The following is a 27,742-nucleotide window of genomic DNA, read 5'->3' as shown; positions in this document are numbered from 1 at the left end:
GGGGAGTGAGAAGCGGCACCGGCTGTTGTCGGGGGTGACCCAGACGACCTGGGGGGTTAGGGGGTAGGAGGCGGAGACCCCGGTGTGGACGTGCGGGCCGGGCTTCACCATGGCCGACTAGGATGGACGGCTGCTGGCCACGCATGGGTCGGGGGCCCTGCGGCTGCCCAGGCCTGGAGGTGACTCTCAGGGGAGCGCGACCCCGGGCGGGGGGCTGCAGGCGGGCTGTTCTCGCACGGTGCGGGCCTGGCGTCGCCTCGGCCTCCGCGGCCGACGCGGAGCCGGGCTCGGGGACGGGTTTACCTAGCTGCTTTCCAGCCCCCAGGCTCAGGATCGCGGGAGTCCCAGCTTTCAGGCCCGGGGGAGGGTGGAGGGCGGCGGCGCTGGCGGGGCCCGGCACGGCGGAACGCGCTCGGCCTCACGCCCGCCCCGCGCAGGGGTCACGGAAACTCCCGGAAGACCCCTCCAGAGCCCGGATGTCGGTCTAAGGGGGAAAGACGCCAGCGCTAAACTTCTGGTGGCGCTCGGGAGGCCCCGCACGCATGCGCAGACCCACGGCGCGCTCGTCCCCGGGCGGCGGGAAGTGGGTTTTCGGCACCGGAACTGGTACGTCTCAATAAACAAACGTCTCAGTGGTTCCGAGAGCTCGCGCGCTCGGTATCGCAGCTGCCCATTGGCTCGTTCAAGCCTAAGGGGCGTGACTTCCGGTGGGGTTCCCTTTCTCCCCCTCCGCGGCCTCGGCCCAGCCTCGAGGAGGGGGCGGGGCAGCGGGACGGAAGTCAGCGGGTCCCGCCCCTTCCGCTCCCGCCTCAGTCGAGCCCGAGCCGCCGCCGCCGCCCCCTGCCGCCCCGCTCTCCGGCTCGGAGCCCGAGTCCCGTCTGTAGCTCGGTCCCCGGCCGCGCGGAGCCGGGATGCGCTGCTCCTGCTGCGGGGCCTCATCATGGAGACCAAACGCGTGGAGATTCCCGGCAGCGTCCTGGACGATCTCTGCAGGTGAGCGCCTCCCGCCGCGGGCCCTCCGCCGCCTCCGTCCGGGGCCGCGAGCGCGGGAGGCCCCGGGCACGAGCCGCGGCCTCCCCGGGCCGGGCGGCGCCGCGTGACCCCGCGTGACCCCGGCGGGGGCGGCGCGTGACCCCGCGTGACCCCGGCGGGGGCGGCGCGTGCGCTCACACCCCCCCCCCCCCCCCGCCCGACCGCGGAGGCCCGCGCAGCCCGAGCCCCGCTCGCTGCCTCCCCCCCCCCCCCCCCCCCCCCCCCCCGCTCGCCCTCCCGCGGCACCCCGGGAGAGGAGGCTGGCCCAGGCACGCTGCGGAAGGAACGACAGCCCGGCGTCCAACGCCGCGCCTCCGTGATGAAAGGAAAAAGAAATGGGCAGATAGACGCAGAGGCGGGAAAATGCCACCACTGGGGTGACAGGATCGCCACCCTCCGTGGGTGACAGGATCGCCACCCTCCGTGGGTGACAGGATCGCCACCCTCCGTGGGTGACAGGATCGCCACCCTCAGTGGGTGACAGGATGCCACCCTCAGTGGGTGACAGGATCGCCACCCTCAGTGGGTGACAGGATGCCACCCTCAGTGGGGTGACAGGATCGCCACCCTCAGTGGGTGACAGGATCGCCACCCTCAGTGGGTGACAGGATCGCCACCCTCCGTGGGTGACAGGATCGCCACCCTCCGTGGGTGACAGGATGCCACCGTCAGTGGGTGACAGGATCGCCACCCTCAGTGGGTGACAGGATCGCCACCCTCAGTGGGTGACAGGATCGCCACCGTCAGTGGGTGACAGGATGCCACCCTCAGTGGGTGACAGGATCGCCACCCTCAGTGGGTGACAGGATGCCACCCTCAGTGGGTGACAGGATGCCACCCTCAGTGGGGTGACAGGATGCCACCGTCAGTGGGTGACAGGATCGCCACCCTCAGTGGGTGACAGGATGCCACCGTCAGTGGGTGACAGGATCGCCACCCTCAGTGGGGTGACAGGATGCCACCCTCCGTGGGTGACAGGATCGCCACCCTCCGTGGGTGACAGGATCGCCACCCTCCGTGGGTGACAGGATCGCCACCCTCCGTGGGTGACAGGATCGCCACACTCAGTGGGTGACAGGATCGCCACCGTCAGTGGGTGACAGGATGCCACCCTCATACCCAGTGCTCTCAGGATGAGGGTGAGGATGATGATGATCGTTTCTGTCCAGTGCTGGTGTCCAAACTCCGGGACCTTGGCTTTGGTAGGTTGACCCTCTACCGCTGGACCTTCCTCCAGTCCTACTTGAAAGGCTGTGCACTTTGTAGTCAGGAAAAACAAAGCTGAGTCCTTGGGAGGTGAAATTGACTTAGAGGTAAGATCGGATGACCTTATGCATTCTCCAAGGCATCTAAGCTAAGTCTTCCCGTGAACATTGGGGTTCTTATATATTACCTAGGGTTACATCACTTTAAGGAGTGACATCAGCTGTTGTAAGTAGGCATAGACTGTTCACAGAATAATTACACTGTTTTATATGTTCTTTTTTTTTTTTTGGGTCCTGTCGTGGGGTCTGAACTCTGGGCCTGGGTGCTGTCCCTCAGCTCTTCAGCTCAAGGCGAGCACTCTACCACTTGAGCCACAGCACCACTTCCGGCTTTTTTCTTTTTGCTTATGTGGTGCTGAGGAATCGAACCCAGGGCCTCATACATGCAAGGCAAGCACTCTACCACTGAGCCCCTTCCCAGCCCATTACACTCTTATATAAACATCTGTTAGGCCTCGATTTTCTAATGAGCGTAATTAAACTATTCTTAGATAAATCTTTATTTTCTGTTACAAGAAAAATAATATAAATGTAATAAAAATTAGGACTAGGGCTGGGAAGGGGGTCAGTGGTAGAGTGCTTGCCTTGCATGCTTAAGGCGCTGGGTTCGATTCCTCAGCACCACATAAGCAAAAAGAAAAAAGCCAGAAGTGGCGCTGTGGCTCAAGTGGTAGAGCGCTAGCCTTGAGCTGAAGATCTGAGGGACAGCGCCCAGGCCCAGAGTTCAGGCCTCACAACTGGACCCAAAAAAGAAAAAAAAATTAGGACTAGGTACTTGATAAACTTGTAATGAAAGAAATAACTATATCTTAAAACTTCAGGGTTTAAAAGTAATACTGTTTTTTTGTTTTGTGGTTTGTTTGTTTTTTTTGTCAGTCATGGGGCTTGAACTCTGGGTCTGGGCGCTGTCCCTGAGCTCTTCAGCTCAAGATGAGCACTCTACCACTTGAGCCACAGCACCACTTCTGGTTTTCTGGTGGTTTATTGGAGATAAGAGTCTCACGGACTTTGCTGCCCGGGCTGGTTTGAACCTCGGTCCCCAGATCTCAGCCTCCTGTGTAGCTAGGATTACAGGCGTGAGCCACCAGCGTCCAGCTTAATGCTGTTTTTTAAGTTAATGCTTGCTGATTAATTTGAGGCTGGATGTTAATAATCAGGCTTTTGATTGTGAGTTAAACATATATATTTTTTTCTTTTGAGACACAAAGAGTCTTGAGCCAAGTTGGGTCTTTTTGCCTCTCCATTTTTTTCCCCCCACTTAGAATTTGTTTAGTGGTAGAGTGGCTCAGTGGTAGAGTGCTTGCCTTGCATGCATGAAGCCCTGAGTTCGATTCCTCAGTACCACATACACAGAAAAAGCCAGAAGTAGTGCTGTGGCTCAAGTGGTAGAGCGCTCGCCTTGAGCATAAGAAGCTCAGGGACAGTGTCCAGGCCCTGAGTTTAAGCCTGGGACTGGCCAAAAAAGAAAAAAAATGAATTTGTTTTATTTTTACAAAAGTAAAACTTAAATCATATAGTTTATTTTTCTGGTGTTCTTTGCATTCCTACATACCTGTTAATATATAAATTTTGTGTAGCCTGTCATTTTTGCTGCATTTTTTTCCTCCACTTCTATTGCTGGTGTACACTTAGGACATTTTACTATTTCAAGTTATTTTGCCTATTTTGGTGATTACAATATGAATTAAGTTTTGAAGAAATGTAAAATTTACTGATGTGAGAAAGTAGAAAATTAAAATTTCAAAACCAACTGCCCATTCGACTGGTTGTAATCCAAAATACAGAATTTTGTTTTCCAGCCAGGAGACAGAAATGGAGTATTTTGTGTACTGAAAGATGGATACTACTGAGGGCAAGAGCTTTTAGTCACGTGGTGCCTTTTGTTAGATTTTTAAGTGTGTGTATACGCATTCAGAAAAAAGACGTTTTACAGTGGGAAAATTTTGCTTTATAATTTATAGAGTACGTGTAAAATATGTAATACGTAAATCTGTAGACGTTATGGGATATTTGACTTTGATATAGCATAATTTTTGACATGAAAGGTTAGATGGAAATGGATGTGGACCAATTTGCTAGATGGTAAAATAATACAAAGGCAAGGTATATTGCCACCGAGCAAGTTTGGAAAAGCCCGTGGACACATAGTTAAGGCCAGTAAATGTTAACTGTTACTCCAAAAATTTTTTTTTGAGGTTATATAAAAGACTAGGGAAAGTGAAGTATTTGAGAAAGATGTGTGGGGCTGGGAAGGTGGCTCAGTGGCAGAGCGCTTGCCTTGCATGCCTGAGGCCCTGGGTTCGATTCCCCAGCACCACATAAGCAAAAGGAAAAAAGCCGAAAGTGGTGCTGTGGCTCAAGTGGTTAGAGCACTAGCCTTGAGCTGAGGGACAGCGCCCAGGCCCAGAGTTCAGGCCCCATGACCAGACCCAAAAATAAAAAAAAAGAAAGATGTGTGTCAGGAACCTGAGGAAAAGTCTTTTAAGTGGGGCGCCGGTGGCTCACGCCGGTAATCCTAACTACTCTGGAGGCTGAGATCTGAGGATCCCACTTTGAAGCCAGCCTGGGCAGGAAAGTCCCTGAATTTCTTGTTTCCGTTAACCACCGAAAAACCAGAAGTGGGGCTATGGCTCAAGTGGTGGAGCGCTATAGCTTTAAGCACAAAAGCTCAGGCCCTGAGTTCAAGTCCCAGACTCAACACCAAAAGAAAGGAAAAAAACTAATGTCAGGAGTCTGTGGGCCATATGTGAAAAAAGAGGTTTGGAGTTTGCTGTTTACTTTTCTAACTTTTTATGGGCTGGGGGAGGGGCTGACATGCAGAGATGAAAGACTGTCGTAGGAATCCTTGCGCCTCTGAGCTTCACCCACCTCTCACGCAGTGGCGCGTCTTTCCCTGCAGGGTTGAGTGCACAGCCACATGGAGGAGGTGTAGGCAGGGAAATGGGAGAGGGCCGAGCTGTTGGCTGAAGCCTGGAGCAGTGCTGCTTACAAGAGAATGAAAACCTGTGAGCGTAGAAGGGAATTGGGTCAGAATGGAAGACCCGGGGGGTGAGCGTGGCCCCTGGACGTCTGAGGAGAACGGGGCATGCAGGTGCCATCAGACCACTGCCGCCCAGGGGGTCTGCATAGGCTGCCCTGAGGGGTCAGGTGTGCTTTCATGGTGGAAGCTGTGTGCTCGTCTCCCAGGGTAAGTCTTCAAGGTGCTGGTGGAGGAGGACAGGCCAGGGGGGGTGGTGACCTACCAGTCCTGGATGTGATAACCCTTCAGAGTGGTGTCAACTGAGCACGTGGGCAGAGACCCATCCCAGACGCTGCACCAGAAGCACACTGCGTTCTGGCATCCTCAGCGATGCCCTGGCCGTGCATGCCGCGTGCCGGCGGTGCTTCGTTTCTGTGCACTTAACTTCCCTTCCCCCTTGATACTGTGCATGGAGATACACATTATTTCAGGTAGCTGAAATCTATTAGTTTACGTACTGGTGACTCCGAGGTTTGAACTTAGAGCCTCTGAGTTGGGCTAGGCAGGCACTCTAACCACATCTCGCCCAAGATACAGGTTATGCACGTGTGTTTTATTCTCTCCTTGTGTTTCTGTGTCTGTCTGTGAATCCTCCACCCCCGCCCCAGTCGGATTGACTATTGTGGCCCACCCAGACGGGCCCCTCTCCAGCTCCTGCCCCGGCCGCCTCCCACCTGCTGGCGTGTGTGCCTGCGCCCAGCCCCTCTGTCCAGGGCTCTTTCCTCCTGTGGGAATTTGCCCCATATACCCATTGCTACTGTGGTCTCTCCCAGGGAAGAGGGTCTTGGGCATGCAGTTTAATGGGTTAGAATAAATTGGTACAGTTCCTAAGTGTAACTTTTTTGCTCTTTGTTTTTGACAGCCGATTTATTTTGCATATCCCCAGTGAGGAACGAGACAATGCGATCCGAGTGTGTTTTCAGATTGAACTTGCCCATTGGTTTTACTTGGATTTCTACATGCAGAACACACCAGGACTACCTCAGTGTGGGATAAGAGACTTTGCTAAAGCTGATATCCTTTTCGTTACTGTAAAGATGGTCTTTCATTCTTGTTAATGAAACGTGCTAGAGCCGGGCACTGGTGGCTCATGCTTATAATCCTAGCTACTCAGGAGGCTGAGATCTGAGGATCGTGGTTCAAAGTCAGCCCGGGGGCTGGGAAGGTGGCTTAGTGGCAGAGTGCTTGCCTTGCATGCATGAGGCCCTGGGTTCGATTCCTCAGCACCACATAAGCAGAAAAAGCCAGAAGTGGCGCTGTGGTTCAAGTGGTAGGGTGCTTGCCTTGAGCTGAAGAGCTGAGGGACAGTGCCCAGACCTAGAGTTCAAGCCCAGGACTGGCAAAAAAAAAAACAACAAAGTCAGCCCAGGCAGGAAAGTCCGTAAGACTCTTGCCTCCAGTGAACCACCAGAAAACCGGAAGTGGCGCTGTGGCTCAAGTGGTAGAGCGCTCGCCTTTGTCAGACGGGCAGCAAGAGCTGGTGATTTAGCTCTGTGTGAGGGCTGGGTTCTGTCTAACAGAATTAGGAGCATTCCTATTTCTAGATCTGTGCTCCTAGGAAATGAACACTGACTACAGAGTTAAACGCCTTAGCCATTTTTGTGGCTGATGGCTTCTTGTTTTAACAATATATTTGCACAAAGCAATATATTTGTGCTTTGGTTTCTTTCAGTGTCTGTTGACTCTGCTATGATGCATTAAATAGACTATTTGGTGAGAAGTATTTAAGGTAATTGTTATTTGAGGCCTTCATTCGCTGAACATCCAAAACAATACCTGATTAGTGTCTGTGGTAAATGTAGACATCGATAGTGAGTTGCTCAAGAGAAGATGAATGTGGGTTAAAAACAAATGTTAGATGAAGGTTTGAATAATTTCATACACAATTTAGTTAAATAGTTCTTTCTGTAGAGAACTTGTCAAGCTATGTTAACGAGAAAGAAACTTCCTTCACACTGTTTATACTCTTCAGCCATTGTCCATTTTTGCTGCCACAAGGCGAAGATGTGGAGAAAGTTTTGGATGAATGGAAGGAATATAAAATGGGAGTGCCAACATATGGAGCAATTATTCTTGATGAGACCCTTGAAAATGTGAGTATGAGACAAGACTGAGAGAAATGATCATAAGGCGTTAGTGTTTATTGCATAGAGTTATGAAGTTCTGGCATATTTAGAACTTTGAGTGGTCAAAGGCCAGAGTTTGCCTTGTAAATGCTCTTTGAGTCTTAAGACTTGCTTAGTGAGCCAGGCGCTCACACCTGTCATCAATGCTCACTGCCCAAGAGACTGAGAGCTGAGGATTGAGGTTTGCAGGCAGCTGGGGCAGACAAGCCCATGATATTCTTGTCTCCAGCTAACCAGCAAAAAGCTGGAGCTGTGGCTCAAGTGGTAAACTGCTAGTCTTGGGGGAAATTTCAAGAACAACACCCAGGCCCTGAGTTCAAGCCCCAGTACCAGTGTCAAAGTGTTGCGCTATTGTCAGCAAACGAATTTTAAGTGGGCAGAATGCCTTTCTTCACATTAGTGTATTTGAATCATGGAACACCGTGAAGCCGAGTGCTGTGTAAACATCCTTGAAGAGCTCCAGTTCTGGTTTTGGAAGGAGCATGGGCAGGAGGGGCACGTTCGATTTTCATCTGTGCTTGTTCCGTAGGTGCTGCTGGTTCAGGGGTACCTAGCAAAGTCAGGCTGGGGCTTTCCAAAGGGAAAAGTCAATAAAGAAGAAGCTCCTCACGACTGTGCTGCGAGAGAGGTAAGTCATTGCGGTTCCAGCGGTAAATCTGGTCGTTAGGCTCCCGGTGCTGCATTTCAGTGCATAAGGTAACGGGCTATCACTGGAATTCGGTCCACATCGCTTATGGTTTTAATTTTCTTTGTCCATTTTTTGAAATTACTCCATCCTCTTAAGGGCTTTTTTGGTTGGTCCTGGGGGCTGAACTCTGGGCCTGGGCACTGTCCCTCACCTCTTCAGCTCAAGGCGAGCACCCTACCACCTGAGCCACAGCGCCACTTCCAGCTTTTTCTGCTTAGGTGGTGCTGAGAGATTGAACCCAGGGCCTCATGCATGTGAGACGAGCACTCTACCATTGAGCCACCTTCCCAGCCCAAGAGCTTTTCCTTTCCATAAGCGATAGCTTGTGAGGACTTGTGTGTTTCAGATTGTTTGAACTGTGAAGTGTGTCCCTCACCCAACAGTTCCAGGACAGTAGATTGGTTCCTGGTGAGGGCTTTCTCCATGGCCCAAGAGACATGTCACCTTCTAGCTGTGTGTTCATACGGGTACAGGCCCAGAGGAGCCTGGTACCTGTGAGCCAAGGGTGGTGCAGTGGTGGGCCGCTAACTTCATCACCGCGAGGGTTGGGGCTTTAACTCGAATTGTTCTGGTTACAAGACACAATTCAGGTCCTGCCGAGCATTGCCACTTTCAAAATGATGAAGGTCTTTAGCAGTTGTAGAACTGCAGTGTGTCCGTCTGCCACTTGGTGGCGTTACAGTGTTGTAGAATCAGAAGATCAGTCTTAGCTGAAAACCAGATTCCCACTTTCATAATCATTTATCAGTGCTTCATTCTTCATTTTGACTTTCAATTAACATACAGGGAAAGGTTCCCCCCCTCCATTTTCTAAATTAGACTTAGAATGGTGCCCTAAACTCAGTCTTTTTCCCTTGCTTTAAAAGTAGGCAGACAATGTGATCACGGTTGATAGCTGGTTAATTGGAGATGGAGTCTCTGGGCTAGCTTTGAGGTGTGAGCCACAGATACCCTGGTACCAAGAGATTTAGGACACAGATGTCAGAAATGATTTCTAGGTATTGCTGACATGTTAGGATAACGTCTGTATTTCTACCCTTACTTATGGTGAGTCATCAGTTTCTCTTTTCCCTTCACTAACAGGAAGGAGAACAGTAATTCTGGATATATACCTTGTAAAAGTTCTTTAAAAACACAGATTTTTGCCAGGTGCCGGTGGCCCACGCCTGTTATCCTAGTTGCTCAGGAGGCTGAGATCTGAGGATTGTGGTTCAAAGTCAGCCCGGACAGGAAAGTCTGTGAGACTCTTACCTCTAATGAACCACCAGAAAACTGGAAGTGGCGCTGTGGCTCAAGTGGTAGAGCGCTCGCCTTGAGCTGAAGAGCTGAGGAACAGCACCCAGGCCCAGACTTCAAGCCCCACGACTGACCCCCTCTCCCTCCACACACAGATTTTTCTGTCCTTAACTAACTCTTGTTGTTGGTCATGAAAAAGTTAAGGATCACCTGGTGAAATTTATTCATGTGGCATGTAATGAATTTAAAATCTAGATACCATGCTTAGTGTGTTGTTTGGTGTATAGAAATGCTCAGTTACTATTAACTAGCTTTATTATTGGGAGAAAGATTAAATGTTTACCTTTCCATAGAGTAAATGGAATTGGAATGGATTGTATCTTTATTAGTCTTGAGGATCGCTGTTAATGACACAAGAATCTCTGTGCTCACACCTAACTGCCCAGGAGACTGAGACCTGGAGGGTCCTAGTTTAAGTCAACCTAGGCAGGACAGTCCAAGAGACCCGATCTCCAATGAACCAGCAAAATGCCAGCCTGGAGGTGTTATTCAGGCAGCAGAGCACCAACCAGGAGCCAAAATCCTGAGCAAGAATGTGGTCTGAGTTCAAGCTCTAGTACCAGCACCTAAGTAATGAGAAGGGAGCTCTATAAAGTGTTTATCTCTGTAACCACAAGTAATTCTCGGCGGGCACAGGTGCAGGCCACCAGGGTAGCGCAGGTATAGCAAGAAAGGCAGTAAAGTGTGGGTTTCTCAGGCTGTGAGCAGGGCAACAGTAACGCGCTAGGGGAGCTGTTTAGGATGGGAAGGAGCTGCGCCTTCTGGAGCAGGCCGCCCTCCAGCGCCATCCTGGCCAGCTGGGGAGAGCTCCTCTCCACACCCCCCTGCTCACAGACCACACGGACACCGGACACCATGTTGTTCTTGAGGTCAAGCAGATGGTACTTAACAGTTAGCTTGTACTTTCAGAATAGTATAGTGTTGCATATTATCTGGCAGAAAACGTTCATCATACCCCGGCTCTGCACTTGTATAGTGTCAAAGGAATTACTGGTTCCTTTTTACTCTTCTGATAAGCTTATTGGACAAAGGTTATAGGAGGAATTGCACGTCTCACTGTGTTTTTTTTAACTCTCCAAAAAGAAATCTGACGTGGAGATGTAGTCTGATAATATCTGAGAAGTTACTGTTCTTATCAGTTGGGCTGTTTTGTTTCTTCTGACCACGGGGTTTCTGTGAACCCGAGGAATGTTTTTCCCTACTCTGAGTCACAGTGAAGAAGTGGCTGGCTCGTAAGTCAGCTATCAAAAGTTTATCTCGGTAAATACTTGGGGAGAGTGAACGCCTCATTTCGCAGTCCATTTTGAGCACTTTGGGAAGGAGGTGTCGGTTGTTTTTGTTAGAAAACGCCTTTGCCTTTGGAAGTTTCCCGATGACTGTTGTGATAGGAGAAAGATGTGTCCGGTGGGGCCGCCTGCAGGCTTTGGGGCACAGACCCTGTCTCCCTAGTCAGAGAGCTGGGGGAGTAGCTGGTTTGGAGGGGCCGTGCATGATCCTTGGGAACAGATTGGAAGTGATGGTGTTTGGAAGAGGACGGCGCTGTGACTGCTCAGCTGTGGTTACGTTTCTGTCTTCCCCTCCTGGCTGTGAGTTCTGCTAATGAAACCCCGGATGAGGCTGAAGGCCGTGGTTCTCTGACTTCATAGGTGGTCTTCTGCAGATGAGGGAATTTCCCAGGAAAGCTGTTCTAGTGTCCGTTGCTCTCAGTCTCAGTCAGCACAGGGCTGCATGTTGGGATGAAGCCCGTGGACTGACTGGTACGGGCTGGGCCGGGGGCTGTGGGAGAGCTGAGGGGCTTTTCCCTTCTGCCCGCATGGGCCTGCTCCTGCTCTAATGCACCTCTTTGGTTGCCCATCTGCACCGGCTCATGATCCCCCCCTCCACCCCCAACAACAGGGCAAGTCCAGCCCTTCCTGCCCCTCGCACTTCCTCACTGTGACTCAGTAGAGAAAAACATTCCCCAGGTTCCCAGAAGCCCCTGGTCAGAAGAAACAAAACAGCCCCACTGCTGCTGGCTTCCTCCTGGCACGCAGAGAACAGGAACTTCTCAGACATAATCAGACTAAATCTCCACTCAGATTTCTTTTTGAAGAGTTAAAAAAACGCAGTGAGACATGCAGTTCCTCCTATAATCTTTGTTCAACAAGCTTATCAGAAGGGTAAAAAGAAACCAGTAACTCCTCTGACCTTATACAAGTGCAGAGCCAGCGATAATGAACATTTTCTTCCAAACGGTAGCTGAGTGTTGCTGGCTCCTGACCTTCCTGGTTAGGGTCTGACGCCGGCTGCGGCCTTCCCAGCTCTGGTCTGTGTGTCGCAGCACCTGTCGATACTTGGTTCTTACGCTGTTCAGAATTTCAGTGTATACCTGTGTCACACTTCCTCCTCCGTCTTCTTTGCATTGCAGTCTATCCAGTTCTTGATAAATGAATAAGGGCTACCGTGAATGCTTGTCTTGAAGGGAAATGATCCTTATTTCTCTGGGCGTGGCCGGGCTGAATCACACGGGCCACTGCCAGGAGCTTCCCAGGAGGCTGTACAAATTTACCTACCAGCGGCAGGGTGCTGTGTCCTGGCCGAAACAGTACACGTTAAGCTCTTTAACCGTGGTGTGTGTCATTGTGGCTTTCACTGCATTTCCTGAAATTTAAGGATGTCATCTTACTTGGTGCTTGAACGTCTCCTTCCTAAAGTGTCTTTTTACACGTTAACTCTTCCGTCACCCCCCATTTTTATTTATTTATTTATTTTGTCACTCTTGGGGCTTGAACTCTGGGCCTGGGCACTGTCCCTTAGCTCTTCAGCTCAAGGCGAGTGCTCTACCACTTGAGCCATAGCGCCACTCCGGTTTTCTAAGTGGTTTATTAGAGATAAGAGTCTCGTGGCCTTTCCTGCCCAGGCTGGCTTTGAACCGCAATCCTCAGATCTCAGCCTCCTGAGTAGCTAGCATAGCAGGTGTGAGCCACTACCCTCAGCTGACTTTCCCCTTTTATAGTGGATCACGTGTCTAGTTGATAGCCTAGAGTTTTTAATGTATTCTGCTTATGAACTGTTGTGCCCTCTGGTTTGGGTCCTCCCTTCTGATGAGGAGATATTTTCTACTGTCATCGGTGTGAAAGTTTTTAGGTTACAGCGGTCTCAGTTGTCATAATAACCAATCTCATCTCCGAAGATGGACGTGCTAGTCACACTGTGTGTGTGGCTTGTTTTGCGCTGCTGGAGGCTGAGCCAGGGCCTTGTGCACACTGCGCACGTACTCCACTGCTGCTGCACCCGCATTCCAGTCAAAACACTTTTAAGCTGTCTCAAGTAGTAGATTAAATCTTGGTAAAACATCTGGTTGGTCCCCCGCTGCGTGCTCCGCAGCATGAGTGAGCCGTGACGCCCGTGAGTGACAGTTTAATTACGCTCCCCTGTGTATGTGAGTGTTAGGATTTGGGGAAGTGTGAAGCTAGGGAGCTTCTGCACTGAGCACTTGATATTTTGTTCTGGGAAGTGTGTAAGATGTGTTTGAATGTCAGCCATTACTCTCCAGTGCACTTGCTTCCTGTATACCTGCAATACCTTGTAGATACCAACGCAGGCCAGAGGAGAGTCCCTCTTTACCTCTCAGTATCACATTATCTACTTTTTTTTTTTCTTTTTGGGTCCGGTCGTGGGGCTTGAACTGTGGGCCTGGGCGCTGTCCCTCAGCTCTTCAGCTCAAGGAGAGCACTCTACCACGTGAGCCATAGCACCACTTCCAGTTTTCTGAGTAGTTTATTGGAGATCAGTCTCACAGACTTTCCTGCCTGGGCTGGTTTTGAACCGCAATCCTCAGATTTCAGCCTCCTGAGTAGCTAGCTCACAGGTGTGAGCCGCCGGCACCCGACTGGTCTTTATCTTAAGCAGCTTAGTATGTTAGAGCAAACACATCTTCCTTTTCTAGCTGAAGGAAAGAGTGAGGGTTTTGTGTAATAGTAATCCTGAGATTTCTGTGTTGTAGCCCTCCCCCCCCCCCCCCACTCTAAGAAAGGCTGCGTTAGAACTCTAGTCCATTCCTCGTGTCTTTCCTGTATCCCATGTACCTCCTTCCCCCTCTCTCAGGAGGGGCACGGCTGCACTCCTCACTCTGCATGTTTGTTTCTGTTCTTCCCAGGCAGCACAAGCACACAGATGTGGTGCTCTCCTCCTGCAGTTTGTGCATCTGAATGAGTTCCCATTACCAGTCACTTCTGCATGTTTAAAAAGGAGCTGCAGAAGTGGCTCTGTGGCTCAGCGTGGCGGTAGAAGCGCGCTAGCCTCTGGGACAGCCAACACCCAGGCCAAAGTTCAAGCCCCAGAGCTGAACTCCCAAAAAGAAGCTGCAGATATGCAAGAACGTCTTTAGTCCTGCTTTAGCATTTGTGTACCTGTAGGGACTGGATATTTCTGGAGTTTTCGTCTTTGAAATAGATTTCATCGCACAAATAGATTTCATCGCACTGGAACTCTTAACCGTTAAAATTGAACGTTTCATTCAAATTGATTTCCAGGTCTTTGAGGAAACTGGTTTTGATATCAAGGAGTATATCTGTAAGGATGACTACATTGAGCTGCGCATCAATGACCAGCTCGCTCGCTTGTACATCATTCCAGGGGTCCCCAAGGACACGAAGTTTAACCCCAAAACAAGAAGAGAGATTCGTGTATGTAACCGTTGAGCGCCTTCATCCCTGGTGAGTGAAGTGGGAAATTCCTTTAAGAACTTGATAATCATTAAATGATCTTTTCCCTTTTTCTTTCTGTGTTTCAGAACATTGAATGGTTTTCCATTGAGAAATTGCCCTGTCATAGAAATGATATGACTCCAAAATCCAAACTTGGATTGGCACCTAACAAATTTTTTATGGCCATTCCCTTTATCAGGTATGCTGAGCTTTCCTCCCCCTTTCCCACTCTCCTCCCCTCCCGTTTTCTTCTTTCCTTTTGCTGCTGCTGTTTCGGACTTTTTCCTCTTAAGTGCATCCCCTTTATGTTTTTCTATTACCAGTACTGCCGTGGCTAAGCCTTCAAGTACTCTAAGGACGGAAAGAGTCTTGCTCTGACTTGAGAGGTTGGGCAACGATTGCCGTTTTCCCCATTCAGTAACGCTGCTGGCTGTAATTTCTCTATATAGATATTACTTGACATACAAAGCCGCCTTTCATAGATCTGAGACTGCAGGTGTTAAAGGTGAATTTTTAATACTTTCACAGACCGCTAAGGGACTGGCTTTCTCGAAGGTTCGGGGATTCCTCAGACAGCGACAATGGCTTTTCCTCAGCTGGAAGCACCCCAGCTAAGCCCACCGTGGAGAAGTTGAGGTACAGAAATGCGTTCACAGAATTCTGACTTTATCGTGACTTCTACTGCAGTGCTATTTGCTTTTAAAGTTTGCAGAGGTACAGATTCCTTTTTGGAGGTGCTTTTTCTTAACTGGTCTCGTGGAAGACTATTTTCAGAGGTTTTTGATGAGAACAGGTAGCTTGAGCTTCGCACACACTTTTAAAACAATCGAGAGGATGCCGGCAGTTTAGAAGCAAGGGCTTCCTGGTGTCGCTCTCTTCTACGTCCTCCCTCAGAGGTGATGGTGTCAGGTATGAGGCGGGGTGTGCTGAGCTCTGGTTGCACAGGAGAGGCCAGGGCACTGGTAAATGGTTACAGCTTCACACAGAACTGTGAAGACTTGGTTTGCATTTTTGCGTACTTCCCTGCCATCGGCTATGTAGTATGAGGTGTGTTTGTGATATGGGTGTGAACTCAAGCTCATGCACCCAAATCACAATTATACAGACAGGGAAAGTCACATAAACAGGCGTGTGTTTCCAATTGGCTTAACCACCATGTTGCCTTTGATAGGATCAAGAACTGTTTTTCACATTTTTCTCTAAAATGGACAGGCAGCGTTTCCCATAGAGCTTCAACAGTTAAACAGTAGGAACAAGCCATGATCACAGCTGCATTTTAAAAATGGGTACCATTCTGTTCTACTTAGGTTTTATGAGAACAAGAGCTTAAGAGTCTTATTTTTCCTTTGGTAATACCAAAGTGTCGAAGCCATAAGGCAGACAGGAATGTAGCCAAGGTTAAAAAGAAAGATGCTATCACAAAGTTCTGAAATAGGGGTTTAGAAAAGAAAAATTTCAGAAATGATCATTATTCGGGGAATCTGCCAGGGTAGGGTTGTGTTCTGCCCCGGCGGTGCAGCGGTGTGAAGGCGGCCCCCCACTTCTGATTGCAGGTGGACATGTATTACCATGCAGCCGCAGCCACAAGGTGTTGGCAGAAGCATTTCAATTATTGTCTAAAGGGACAAAAAGGCTGAGATTTTGTTAGGTTTTCAGTGAAATAGTGAAGAATTCTTTTTTTCTTTTGCCAGTCCTGGGCCTTGAACTCAGGGCCTGGGCGCTGTCCTTGAGCTTCTCTGTGCTCAAGACTAGCACTCTACCACTTGAGCCACAGCAACACTTCTAAGTTTTTTCTGTGTATGTGATGCTGAGGACTCGAACCCAGGGCTTCATGCATGTGAGGCAAGCTCTGTACCACTTAGCCACATTCCCAGCCCTGAAGAACTCTTAATGTGTTTTGGAAAGCTACTACTCTTTTGTGGTCTTGGTATTTGTGACTCGACACACGCATGTGTGCCATCCTGTGTGGCACGATCACTAAAGTTAAGTGTATGCTGTACTGTGTAACTAATATGTGTAGGGTTAAGTTCCATACTGGAAACGTTTCAGTAAGAATATAAGTTGTGTCCAATTAAGAAAAAAAGCTATTAGGCAGGTGGTATATGTCTGCAATCCCAGCTACTCAGGGAGAGCATATTGGGAAAGATCGAAGTTCAAGACTAGCCCAGGCAAAAAGTTCTTGAGACCTCACCTCAACCAATAAAAGTCACCTACAGTGGCTCATGTCTGCACTCCTAACTGCATGAAAAGTATCAGGAGACCTACAGGCCAGCCCAGCCTGGCTAGCCATGTGAGACCTGAATTGAAAAATCAAAAAAGACTCGAGAGGCAGAGTGTTTGCTTAGCAAGGGTGAGCCCCGAGTTCAAACCCGCTATTGGAAAATTTAAAAATTTAGAAAAGTCTAGTTAAAAGACAAATAGAAGATTAAATATTCAAGAGATCGTTACAAAGCCAGGTGCTGGTGGATCATGCAGGCTAAGATCTGAGGATTGTGGTTGGAAGCCAGCCAGGCAGGAAAGTCCATGAGACTCATCTCCAATAAACCACCAGAGAACTGGTATGCTATGGCTCAAGTGGTGCAGCGCTCACCGTGAGCTGAAGAGCTCAGGGACAGCGCCCCCAGGCCCAGACAACTTTCTCGTCTGACTTTTGCTTCTTAAATCCTGGTGTAGTCGAACCAAATTCCGCCACAGTCAGCAGCTGTTCCCCGAAGGATCTCCTGGTGACCAATGGGGGAAGCACAGGCAGCCGCAGAAGCCCGGCGGCGGCGGCGGCGGCCACGAGGCGTCCGATCTTCTCAAAGCCAAGGTGCGTGCACGCGCGTCCCACTCACTCCCGAGTGAGGAATGGCACAGCGGTCTCTGACGGAACTCGTGTGCATGGCTAAGTGAACTCTGAACTCTCGAGCAAAGCCTCCAGTGTTCTGATGTGATCTGAAGCTGACCTTGATGGGAATCGTATGGGACAAATGGCGTAAACGTCACCAAGGGAGAACACGCTAGGAACAGTATTTGAGTTAGAATTATTCCATCTGCTTACTAATATTTTTGTCTTTTTGTTTTTGCCTTCCGAGTGGTAATCATTTTTTTTAAAAAACATACACACTGAATTGCTCAAAGTCAAGGAAGTGGGGGTAAAAACGCACAAGATGAGAGGAAGTATACGCCAGTCATGTATCTGGTAAAGGATTAATATCCAGAGATAAGTATGTGTATGTATAGATATCTACACGTGATTTAAAACTAAGGAGCGACAGTCGTACAAAACAGCTAGACCCTGTTTGAAGAGAGCAGACAACTTGATTAGAAAACTCTCTGAGGAAAGTATTCAGGGGGTCCCTACGAACAGAAAGATGGCCCACGTTCCCATTTGGGAAGTACAAGACAGCATTAGAGTAAAATGCCTACTACGAATTAGAGTCGCTCTGGTAGTAATAGAGCCCACACGAAGAAAGTGACCAGTGTTGGTAAGAGCAGGAAGAATTGGAGCCCTTTGCATTACCAGTGGGAATGTGAACCCGTCTGGCTAGGGAAAACAGCCGGTGGTCCCTCAGCCAGTTAAATGTGGTTATCAGGTGACTCGGTCTTCCCATGCTTAGGGTATAATTTAAAAGAATTAAAAGCAGTGCCCTAAACAGATAGGCACAGCAGAACAGATCCTGCCAGGTAGAGTTGAGCGCACAGGTTAGAGCAGAAGTTGAGGCTGGAGGAGGAGGAGGAGGGAGTTGTGTTGTGTTGTGGGTGCGGAGCTTCTGTCTAGGGTGGAGCTCTGTGGGCTCATGCTTGTCCTGTGCAAGGTAAAGTATTTGATCCTAGCACCGCCAAAACAGTTTGGAAGGGCCCGGTGATGACAGTTGTTGTTAAAATTGTATTAGGTGCCACTGGAATATATATAAAGTCGGTTCCGTGGTGAATTTTGTGTGTGTTACACCACAGTGTAACAGGAGAACCAGACAGATGCCGGCGTGAGCCTGTGTGGTAGCAGGACGCGGCAGGATCTGGCACCCATTTCTCCTGTCCTTACTTGAGGTCTGTTACTGTTTCCACCTGTCTTAGTAGCTGCTTGGTTTTCTTCTGTAGGTAGGCGGAATGTAAATAAGAAATTTTCATTTGTCATTTTCATTTTTCATATATATGTACCTATAGTTGGCTGAGTCACCCCATTTTAGTTAGTCCCATTAAATAGTCATCCTTTCAAGGTAAATGAAAATGAAGTGCTTTAAAAGTTGCTGTTTGGCTGGATGCCAGTGGCCTACCTGAGATTGGAGGGTCCACGAGACTCATCTTGAATTACCGTTTAAAAAAAAACCAAAACTAGGGGCTGGAAGGTGGCTCAGTGGTAGAGCGCTTACCTTGCATGCATGAGGCCTTGGGTTCGATTCCTCTGCACCACATAAGCAAAAAGAAAAAAAAAACCCCAAACTAGAAGTGGAGCTATGGTTCTAGTAGATTCACCGTTACCTAAGAGATAGCACTCAGACCTGAGATCAGCAAAAAACAAAACACTCAAAAGTTCAAAAGGCCCAACCTGACCATTTTGTGGAAGATTATTCACTTAAGAATCGTTGATTAAAACTTTACGGCAGATTTTCCTAGTAACTAATGACTGATCACATGTACTGCCTGTTTTCTACTCTTAACTGTGCCGGCAGGGCTCAGGCCTGTCATCCTAACTACTCAGGATTGTGGGTTTGAAGCCAGCCCCGGCAGAAAAGTCTGTGAGACTCTTACCTCCAATAAAGTCCTCAGAAAACGCTGAAAGGGGCGTTGGGGCTCCAGTGGTAGAGTGCTAGCTAGCCTTGAGCACAAAGAGGCTGAGGGACAGTGCCCAAGCCCCGAGTTCAAGACCCTGGACCAGCTAAAAAATAAAAAAGAATCCTGCGCCTGTGTGGCCTCAGCTCCTCCTTCCTGAGTGCTGTCGCTTCCCGTGGGCGCTGCGTCCCCTCCATTCTTGTGGTTTTGCTTTTGCTTCTCTTTGTTCTTGTAGCCAGGGCCGCCTCACGCAGGCTGGCTTGGTGAGCTCAAGCATGGAGCCACTCACAGCCAGTCTCAGCCTTCCGTGGGGAAGGGGAGAGGTGGGGCAGGGAGAGGCCATTGTACCTGTGGCTTTAGAACAAACTACCTTTCATAAGAAATACGTGGATGTTCGGGGCTGGGAAGGTGGCTCAGTGGTAGAGCACTTGCCTTGCATGCTCAAGGTCCTGGGTTCGATTCCTCAGCACCAGATAAGAAAAAAGCCGGAAGTGGCGCTGTGGCTCAAGTGGTAGAGCGCTAGCCTTGAGCTGAAGAACTGAGGAACAGCGCCCAGGCCCAGAGTTCAGGCCCCAGGACCGGACCCAAAAAAAAAAAAAAAAGAAATACGTGGATGTGGAGTTAGGAGAGTGTCTGCCACAGCTGAGCTCTGGGGTTAAGCAGCTGTAAACACAGGCGTAGAGATTCTTGTGTATAACAACATTGTGCCACAAACTCACATTTTACTTCTTTTTACGGGAAAAACAGAATCAGAATTTGCGGGGAAATGGCAGGAAGCAGTATCAAGACTCGCCTAATCAAAAGAAAAGAACAAATGGAATCCACAGTCAACCAGCAAAGCAACAGAATCCCTTGATGGTAAGCGTTCAGCGCTTCTCCCATAGGAGGACGCTGCGGGGTCACGGTGCGTGGGGGTCACACACTCGGTTCTTACTCTGATTTATGCATCTGCAGGGCTTCTTAGGTCCAAATTGGGTACTGCTGTGTTCATGTACCCAAAAATCCGGCTACTCTGAATTACAGACTGACTTATGACATTGGTTTGGGTATATATCTAAGCAACTCCTTAGGTACTTTTTGTTTGTTTGTATTGGTTGTGTTTATTTGTGTCGGTTGTGGAGCTTGAACTCTGGGCTTGGGCGCTGTCCCTGCGCTCTTCAGCTCAAAGTGAGAGCGCTATTGCGTGAGCCACAGCCACAGCGCAACTTCCAATTTTCTGGTGGTTTATTGGAGATAAGAGTCTCACAGCCTTTCCTGCCCGGGCTGCCTTTGAATCGTGATCCTCAGATCTCAGCCTCCTGAGTAGCTAGGATTAGAGGCGTGAGCCACCAGCTTAGGTAGTTTTTTGTCTTTTTTTTTTTCTCATACAGTAATCCATTATGTAAGATTCCTAATAGGGTAACTCTACTCCTCCCCCCCACCCCCCTGGTTCTGAGGCTTGAACTCAGGGCCTTTGCTCTGTCCCTGAGCCTCCCTGTGCTTAAGCTAGTGCTCTACCACTTGAGCCACGGCGCCACTTCAGGCTTTTTCTGTGTATGTGGTACTGAGGAATTGAATCCAGGGCTTCATGCATGCGAGGCAAGCACTCTACCACTAAGCCACATTCCCAGTCCTGTAACTTTACTTTGTAATTGCTGTATAAGTTAGTAATTTCTCATGTCCTTGTTTGCCTGTGCTGTGGGGTTTCTTTTTGTCATTTCTTTAAAAAGTGGTGATGACAAATATTGAGCAAAGTATTTTCACCCAAATTCCCTGAATGTGGCTTATTTACAACTTGGCTATCATGATTCCACCAGTAAACATGTTACAGTTACTGTCAGACTTCGCATTTTTATTTACTTGGCTCTGAGAAAGGATTGGCAGGAGCGAGCAGATGATCATAATGAATAGGCTTCAATAAGATGCAGCAAGGGCTTCCTTAATGACAGTACATGTCTCCAATTAATCTAGAATTTAGTCATTCAAAATTCCTGTGGGATTTTTTTTTTTAGATATTTCACAAATTACTCTCAAAGTTGTGTAGAAAAACTTGAATTTTTTGTCTTAATAAAGTGATAGTGAAGTATGAACAGTTTGTAAGAGAAGAAATACAAGTTTCTAAGTACAAACACATAAAAGTATTGAACTCTGCTCCATGAATGTAAACTGTGGCGCAGTGATTTTTCCCCATCACAGACAAATATAAAGACATCGGTAATTCCAAGTTGCACATTGTTGAGTAATTAGCAAATCGTAAATACTAGTAAAGTGTACAGCCTGTCTAGAAAAGTGTTGGGCTGAATGAAAGGCCTGGAATTCTCTTTGCAATTATGAAAATACAGAAGAGCTGCACAGACGCGGGGTGCTGTATTAATAGACTACCCTTAAGTCAGCAGAAGTGAGGTGGAGCGTATTCCCAGCTACTTGGGAAGGCAAAAACGGGACTATTGTGAAAAATAGTGTGAGTACAAAGCCTGGAGTGTGTCTCCACGTCAGTAGAGCCCTTAAGTAGCAAACCAGGAACCCCTGGGGTCAGTCCCCAGTACTGCCCCAAACAACAACAACAAAAGAAAGAAGACAACGCAGATTGGCATTGATTAGAACATGGTTTTGTTTTACAGGTTTCTAGAACTGCCTTGGATGTAACCCAGGGACAGGAACAGGTCCCCCCCCCCCCCCCATGTCAGGCCCCACGGAGGGTCATACAACAGTATCGGTGTGCTATAATTAGTTCCCTTCAGAGTTAACTATATAAAAATGCATTTATCTGTGCCTCCTGGGATAAAAGCTGGAAAGCTGTAACTGAAATAGTGCTATTTCTGGGTTGAGTTGTAGGATATATATTTTTCTTTGGTGTCTTCATAGGGTATTTGTAACCAGAATTAAAGTAAGTTTTAGGCTTAAAAAAAAAGACTCAGAATGGGGATGGTGATTGGATTGCTGGTTTAATTTTCTTCGAGAGAGGTTTGATTATATGTATTTCCTGATTGTGTGTATGTGTGTGCATGCATGTGTTTGTGTGTGTGTGTGTGTACATGCCAGTACTAGGGCTTGAACTCAAGCTAGGCGCTGTCCCTGAGCTCTTCTGCTCAAGACTAGCGCTCTCGTACTTGGGGCCACAATGCCATTTCCAGTTCACGTGGTTAGTTGGAGATGAGAGTCTGATGGACTTTCCTGCCCAGGCTGGCTTTGAACTGCGATCCTCAGATCTCAGCCTCCTGAGTAGCTAGGATGACTGGCGTGAGCCACCAGAGTCTGGTGCTCCTGATTTTTAATAAGTAAAAAATAACTGGTAACTACTCTTGTGTGTGTTTTGTGTTTCTTAATAGAAATGTGAAAAGAAACTGCACCCACGAAAACTTCAGGACAACTTTGAAACAGGCAAGTCCTTTTCTGTTTTTTAAGAAAATGGGGTGGGGTTTGGTTCTCCTGAGGTGAGGTTTCAGCCGGGTGCCTGCGGGCTGCTGCCTGCTGAGCGGGCGTGCGTGTGGGGTGCGCAGTGTGCGTGGCGTGAGTGCTCCAGAGAGGCCGGTCCAGCGTGCTGGTGCTGTGTGCTGGTGCTGTGTGCTGGTGCTGGTGCTGGTGCTGTGTGCTGGTGCTGGTGCTGTGTGCTGGGCCAAGCCCTGCGCGAGCCCTCTGACAGTGCTGGGGGTTGGTGGAGAGGAGGGAGACCCAGGTGTTGAGTTGGATGTGGTCTTCTCTCAGTTGTTTTGGGGTTTGGTGTAACATCCGCAGAAAGGTTCCTCCGTGGTTGCAGGTTTCCCTGCAGGCCACTTCAGGTCGCTGTTGTGTGTGGTGCCGGGTGCGGCTTGGGGGGGAGGGGGGGGAGAGGCATGGTCTATTTTGGTTTAGACTACACTCGGTACACATGGGCTGGAGGGGCTGACTGTCCCCTTTCAGGGTCCAGTTTCTTCTGCACGTTGATGCTGTTTTCCTGGCGCTTTTCTTGAAGCGTCTTACCCTTCACTCAGAGTCTGCACAGCCATCACATAGCACAGCACAGAGCCCCGAGTTCCACCCCCACCACCGCCTGCACAGCAAGAGTTCACCACAGCGAAGCTGGGAGAGAAGTCCTTTTAGTAGCATTTTTTGGGGACCACCTCGGTGATAGAAAACGGGCTCTGTTGTTAATTTAACTCTTAACATCTATTCAGAAGTCAGTTAACAGAACCTTAAAAAAAACACAAAACATGTTCAAGAACATTACAGAAGGTTATTAGTTGGGTGTGGAATGGATATACAAAACATGTAGAATGAAGTACCAAAGGATTCTTGTCTTGAGAATCCTGTGTGTGTGTGTGTGTGTGTGTGTGTGTGTGTGTGTGTTGGGTTTGAACTCTGGGCCTGGGTGTGTGTGTGTGTGTGTGTGTGTGTGTGTGTGTGTGTGTGTTTGTGATGGGTTTGAACTCTGGGCCTGGGCACCGTCCCTCAGCTCTTAGCTCAAGGCTAGCGCTCTACCACATGAGCCACAGCGCCACTTCTGGATATTTTTCTGCTTATGTGGTGCTAAGGAATCAAACCCAGGGCCTCATGCATGCAAGGCAAGCGCTGTACCACCGAGCCACCTTCCTAGCTGGAGAACCCTGCTTTCTGACAACTTTCTGTCCTAGCTTCTCGATGTCCATTTGAAACCTCCTGAGACATCCTGCTCTGCTTAAGAAAGTTTGGAGTAGTTACTGAGACTACAGTCTCAGGTTTTCTGAAGTTGTTTAACGACTGGTAGCCTTCAGCACTGCTTTCTGGTGCTGTCGTCTTTCCCGTCTTCCGTGGGATGGTCTTTTCACAGCACTTTTATTTTGAGATCTGTTTAAAAAAAAAAAAAAAGGTCTCATTATTGGGCACAAAATACAGATGTAAGACAAAATGACACCCATTTTGAAAATGGCCCAGGCTGTCCAAGGCTGAGGTTAAGATTTGGGAGGAACGGGGCTGGGAAGGTGGCTCAGTGGTAGAGCACTTGCCTCGCATGCATGAGGCCCTGGGTTCGATTCCTCAGCACCACATAAGCAAAAAGAAGCCGGAAGTGGCGCTGTGGCTCAAGTGGTAGAGCGCTGGCCTTGAGCTGAAGAGCTGAGGGACAGCGCCCAGGCCCAGAGTTCAAGCCCCACGACCAGACCCAAAAAAAAAAAGATTTGGGAGGAAGTAGGTTAGAGTCAGCTGGGCCCTGCTGAGGGAAGGGAAGCCACGTTGGTGGATCTCCTCTGGTTTCCTGTGGACAGGGACGGACGCATCTGTGTCTGCGCTGTTTCTTTCTGTGCAAGGGCCGGGGCAGCGTAGCATTTCCACTGAGCTTACGGACTGATATTTGTCATTTTTCTGAGCAGATGCTGCGTCCGACCTCCCCGGTTCTGGTGAGGAGGCAGGGCCGGACCGCGCCGAGGGGCCATCGGTGGCATGTAACGGCCACTGCCGGCCCCCGTTCTCATCCAGAGCCTTCCTGAGTTTTAAGTTTGACCAAAACGCCATCATGAGGATCTTGGACCTTTGACAGCCGTGGGGGCGCTGTGAGTCCCGAGATGCTGGAGAGGCCTGCTGCGCCCCCCAGCCTTCCCTTCCCCGGTGCAGAGCGCGAGCCGGAGGCCGTGCTGCTGGAGAGGCTCTGGGCAGAAGAGGAGGCCGAGGATGCGGCGACCGCCCTGCAAACGCAGTTAGAGCTGCAGATTCACATTGACCTCTGCAGTGCTTGGAGCCAAGGTTTCAGTTGCTTTGTTTTCTTCTGAGGACATTTCCTGTGTGACTGGGCTGTGTTTTGTCTCCGGGTCAGGAGCGTGGTGTTTGGCTTTACCACAAGCAGCCAAGTGGATGGGAATGTGCCCTGCTGCACGGGAGCGCTGCAGAGCGACTTCAAATGTGCTGTGCTGAGCTGCGCACGGGCCTCTTGGCGCGGTCGCAGGCCTCTGTTTCGGCGCCTTTTGCTCATTTCTCTGCCTCAGCACGCTGGGCCCTTGTCGTGGAGTTTTATGGAAGATGGTAGAGCCGGCATCTACGAAGCGGCACTCCTGTGCAGTGAACTCTGGGCCCTTCGCAAGGACTGTGTCCAGGGCACCACAGGAGGGTTTGGCGTGGTGCTCCCCGCAGTCTGCGCAGAGTGCGGCGTGCGGCCCGCTACGTGGTGATGCGCTTACCATCCGCCTCCCGCCGCCTTAGTATTGTGCAGTGATTCTGCGCGTGTGAACTTAGATAGTCCATTTGTGTAAATATGTCACTAGTTTTACCTTGCATCTCAGTGTTGATTTTATACTGATGTTAGAGTAGCAGAGCGTGAAGTGAAGCACTTGGGGGAGGTCGAGCTCTGGGAGGAACGCGGGTAACGCCTAGCAATGTATTTTGCTCCTTCAAGATTCTTAACTCCAAATAAGAACAGCAGTGCCTGTGGTAAAGGATGTCACCCATAGTTGACAATCAGCAGAGCTTTAAGGAAGCAATACTGTTCGGGCTGCGCCTGACCTCACTAGAGTTACTGTGGGGGGTGGGGGGTGGGGTTGCATGTCTTACATCCTGTGGGATTTCATAGTCTTTTTACAAGTGTATCTACAGAAGGTATGTCTGCTTGTGAACGTTCCCGTAGAAACCTGAGTTCTGTGTAAGTGACATGTTTAATAGGGCTCCGCCATAACCCTGCAGGCTTTCAGAAGAAGGGCTGTTGTAAAGAGTTCATTTGGTATTACTTCTTTGTTTTAGCTTTTTTTTTTCTTTTTTAATTTTAAAGGAGCAATCATATTTATTCATGAGAATGTCACTTGGTGCTGAGCAGGAAAATCACAATGATTTTGGTGTGGAATTAGCTTCTCCAGAATCCTGCGTCTTTTAATGTGACTTCATCTGTGAATCCTGTGAGCTAGCTTTACGATGTGTTACACGATTGCACTGCAAGCCCTTACTGGTCCTTCCAGAAACCCGTGTCTCCTCGAGCTCTATTTACGGTTGGTCCCAGCATTCCAGATTTCTGCTAAATGGTTAAGGGAGTGGAAACTTCATGAACCTGCAGACGAACCATTTTCACTTGTTTACTGTCTCTGGAAACCAATGAATGTTTCCTATGTGTGTGTGTCATGTCTCTCTTTTTAAGTAGGCCCTCAGTCAGCCTTCCTGGTGCCTGTAGAGTTCGGCTTTTCGCCTCTCCTGACTCACGCTCGGAGATGTAGGGTTAGTAACCAGAACCAGGGCTGCTAACGCTGTTGACATTTTGAAGCTCCAACAAATGAGCTCTTGAATGCCAGCAGCATTTGCTGACACGCTGCTTTAACGCCCGTGGGACAGATCAGGGGTGTGCATCGGCCTGTGGTGTGGTGACACGAGACTTCTCGGGTGATGGTTTGAGCTTGTGGTGGGACTTAACCCCGCAGACAGCGTGAAGCGGCAACGGGCCTGTGTTAAGTGCACCTGTTGTACTTCCTTCTCGGTGTCCCGGTACCTAGGAGCCCTAGGAGCCGCTGCGTGCTTTTTCCTGAGACACGGGGGCGTGATGTGAGCTGGCTCCTTCCTGCTTGAGAAAGCGGGATTTTAAGAAGCAAGATGGCACACCGCAGGTTAGGTTGGCTTCCTTGTGCTTTGTTTGCATTCACACGCCACGTACGTTCCAGGGTGAATCTTTTCTTTTGTGTGTGTGCACTGTGAATCTTTTCTTTTGTGTGTGTGCAGGTCCTGGGGCTTGAACTCAGGGCCTGGACGCTGTCCTGGAGCTTTTTTGCTCAAGGCGAGCACTCTACCAATTCTACTCCCCACCCTCCCCCCCCTTTTTTTGTGGTGGTTAATTGGAGGTGGACTTTGCTGCCTGTTCTGGCCTCGAGCTGGGATCCTCAGATCTCAGCCTCCTGAGTAGATAGGAGTTACAGGTGTGAGCCACCGCCACCCAGCTCAATCTTTTATTTTTAAAGGAAAATTGTAGGTGCTTTTACGTGTACCTTTAATGATTTGTACAATGTTAAAGGAATTGTTCCGTACTTAACCATTGTAATCCAAGAGATAAGGGTACAGTTTACACACCTTCTGTGAGTTTTTGTTTAGATCTAGCAGGTTAGTGATTATAGGATTTTAAATAGTGAGTGTATGTCTGAGAGGCGGAGAGCTGTTGTGCTTTTTTGTTGTTGTTGTTTTCTTTTTGTGCCAGTCCTGGGGCTTAAATCGGGCCTGGGTGCTGTCCCTGAGCTTTTTTACTCAAAGCTAGTGCTGTACCACTTGAGCTAACAGGCTCCAATTCCAGCTTTTTGGTAGTTATCTGGAGAGGAATCTCATGGACTTTCCTGCCTGGGCTTGGCCTTGAACCTTGATCCTCTGTTCTCAGTCTCCTGAGTAGCTAGGATTACAAGTGGTGCGTGGCCCATGGGTAGTTTTCCTGCCTGCATGGGTGTAATTGGGTTTAAACGTATTGGAAAATTAAATTTGATTTTTGTACTAATATATAATGGCTAACTCTCCCAATGCTGTCAAGGGGATTGTGGCCACTTCTTGCTGTTTTGTGCTTTGAATATCATTATTTTTATATTGAATATCAATTAGTAAATGCAGATAATGAAGATATTTAGCAGATTAATTTTATTTTGTAAGATTGGTTTGTACCGTTTCTTTTTGAAGGTTAACGTTAGCAATATGTAATGTCGCAAAGATGAAATCTGAAGCCAGTAACAGGAGCTGTGTGCATTGAAATGATTTTATTCTCTCTCCTCCCCTGCCTTTTATTTCTATCTTCAACATTTAAATAGTATGAAAGCAAAATGTATGAAAAATGAGACTTACCAAGTTGTTTTCCTTGACTTTTTATCTTTATTCTTGAACCAATTCATCTCTAAGAGATCACGTTTCCTTGACCTCTGTGGAGCCTTCAGATTCTCTTAGGCAGCGTTTCCTTCACGTGTTAATCATAGTTATATTCATCAACGCTTTCTCCTGGTGGTTTT

The 27,742-nt window shown here is 48.9% G+C and overlaps 1 protein-coding gene across 1 annotated transcript; it reads left to right on the top strand.

The window, feature by feature from the left end:
- Nucleotides 1-826: 826 nt before the first annotated feature.
- On the top strand, nt 827-26,479 carry Dcp2 (decapping mRNA 2). Its single transcript, XM_042671317.1, has 11 exons — nt 827-993; nt 6,179-6,330; nt 7,282-7,409; nt 7,972-8,070; nt 13,941-14,093; nt 14,201-14,313; nt 14,643-14,750; nt 16,788-16,923; nt 19,614-19,724; nt 22,175-22,226; nt 24,170-26,479. Exons 1-11 carry the CDS (start codon nt 941-943, stop codon nt 24,331-24,333), a joined length of 1,269 nt encoding a protein of 422 aa, XP_042527251.1. The 5' UTR covers nt 827-940; the 3' UTR covers nt 24,334-26,479.
- Nucleotides 26,480-27,742: the final 1,263 nt, after the last annotated feature.

The sequence above is a fragment of the Dipodomys spectabilis genome, unplaced genomic scaffold, assembly GCF_019054845.1.
Source record: "Dipodomys spectabilis isolate Male_0828 unplaced genomic scaffold, ASM1905484v1 ptg000611l, whole genome shotgun sequence".
NCBI classification, from domain to species: Eukaryota; Metazoa; Chordata; class Mammalia; order Rodentia; family Heteromyidae; genus Dipodomys; species Dipodomys spectabilis.
This window is presented reverse-complemented; position numbering and strand designations above follow the sequence as displayed.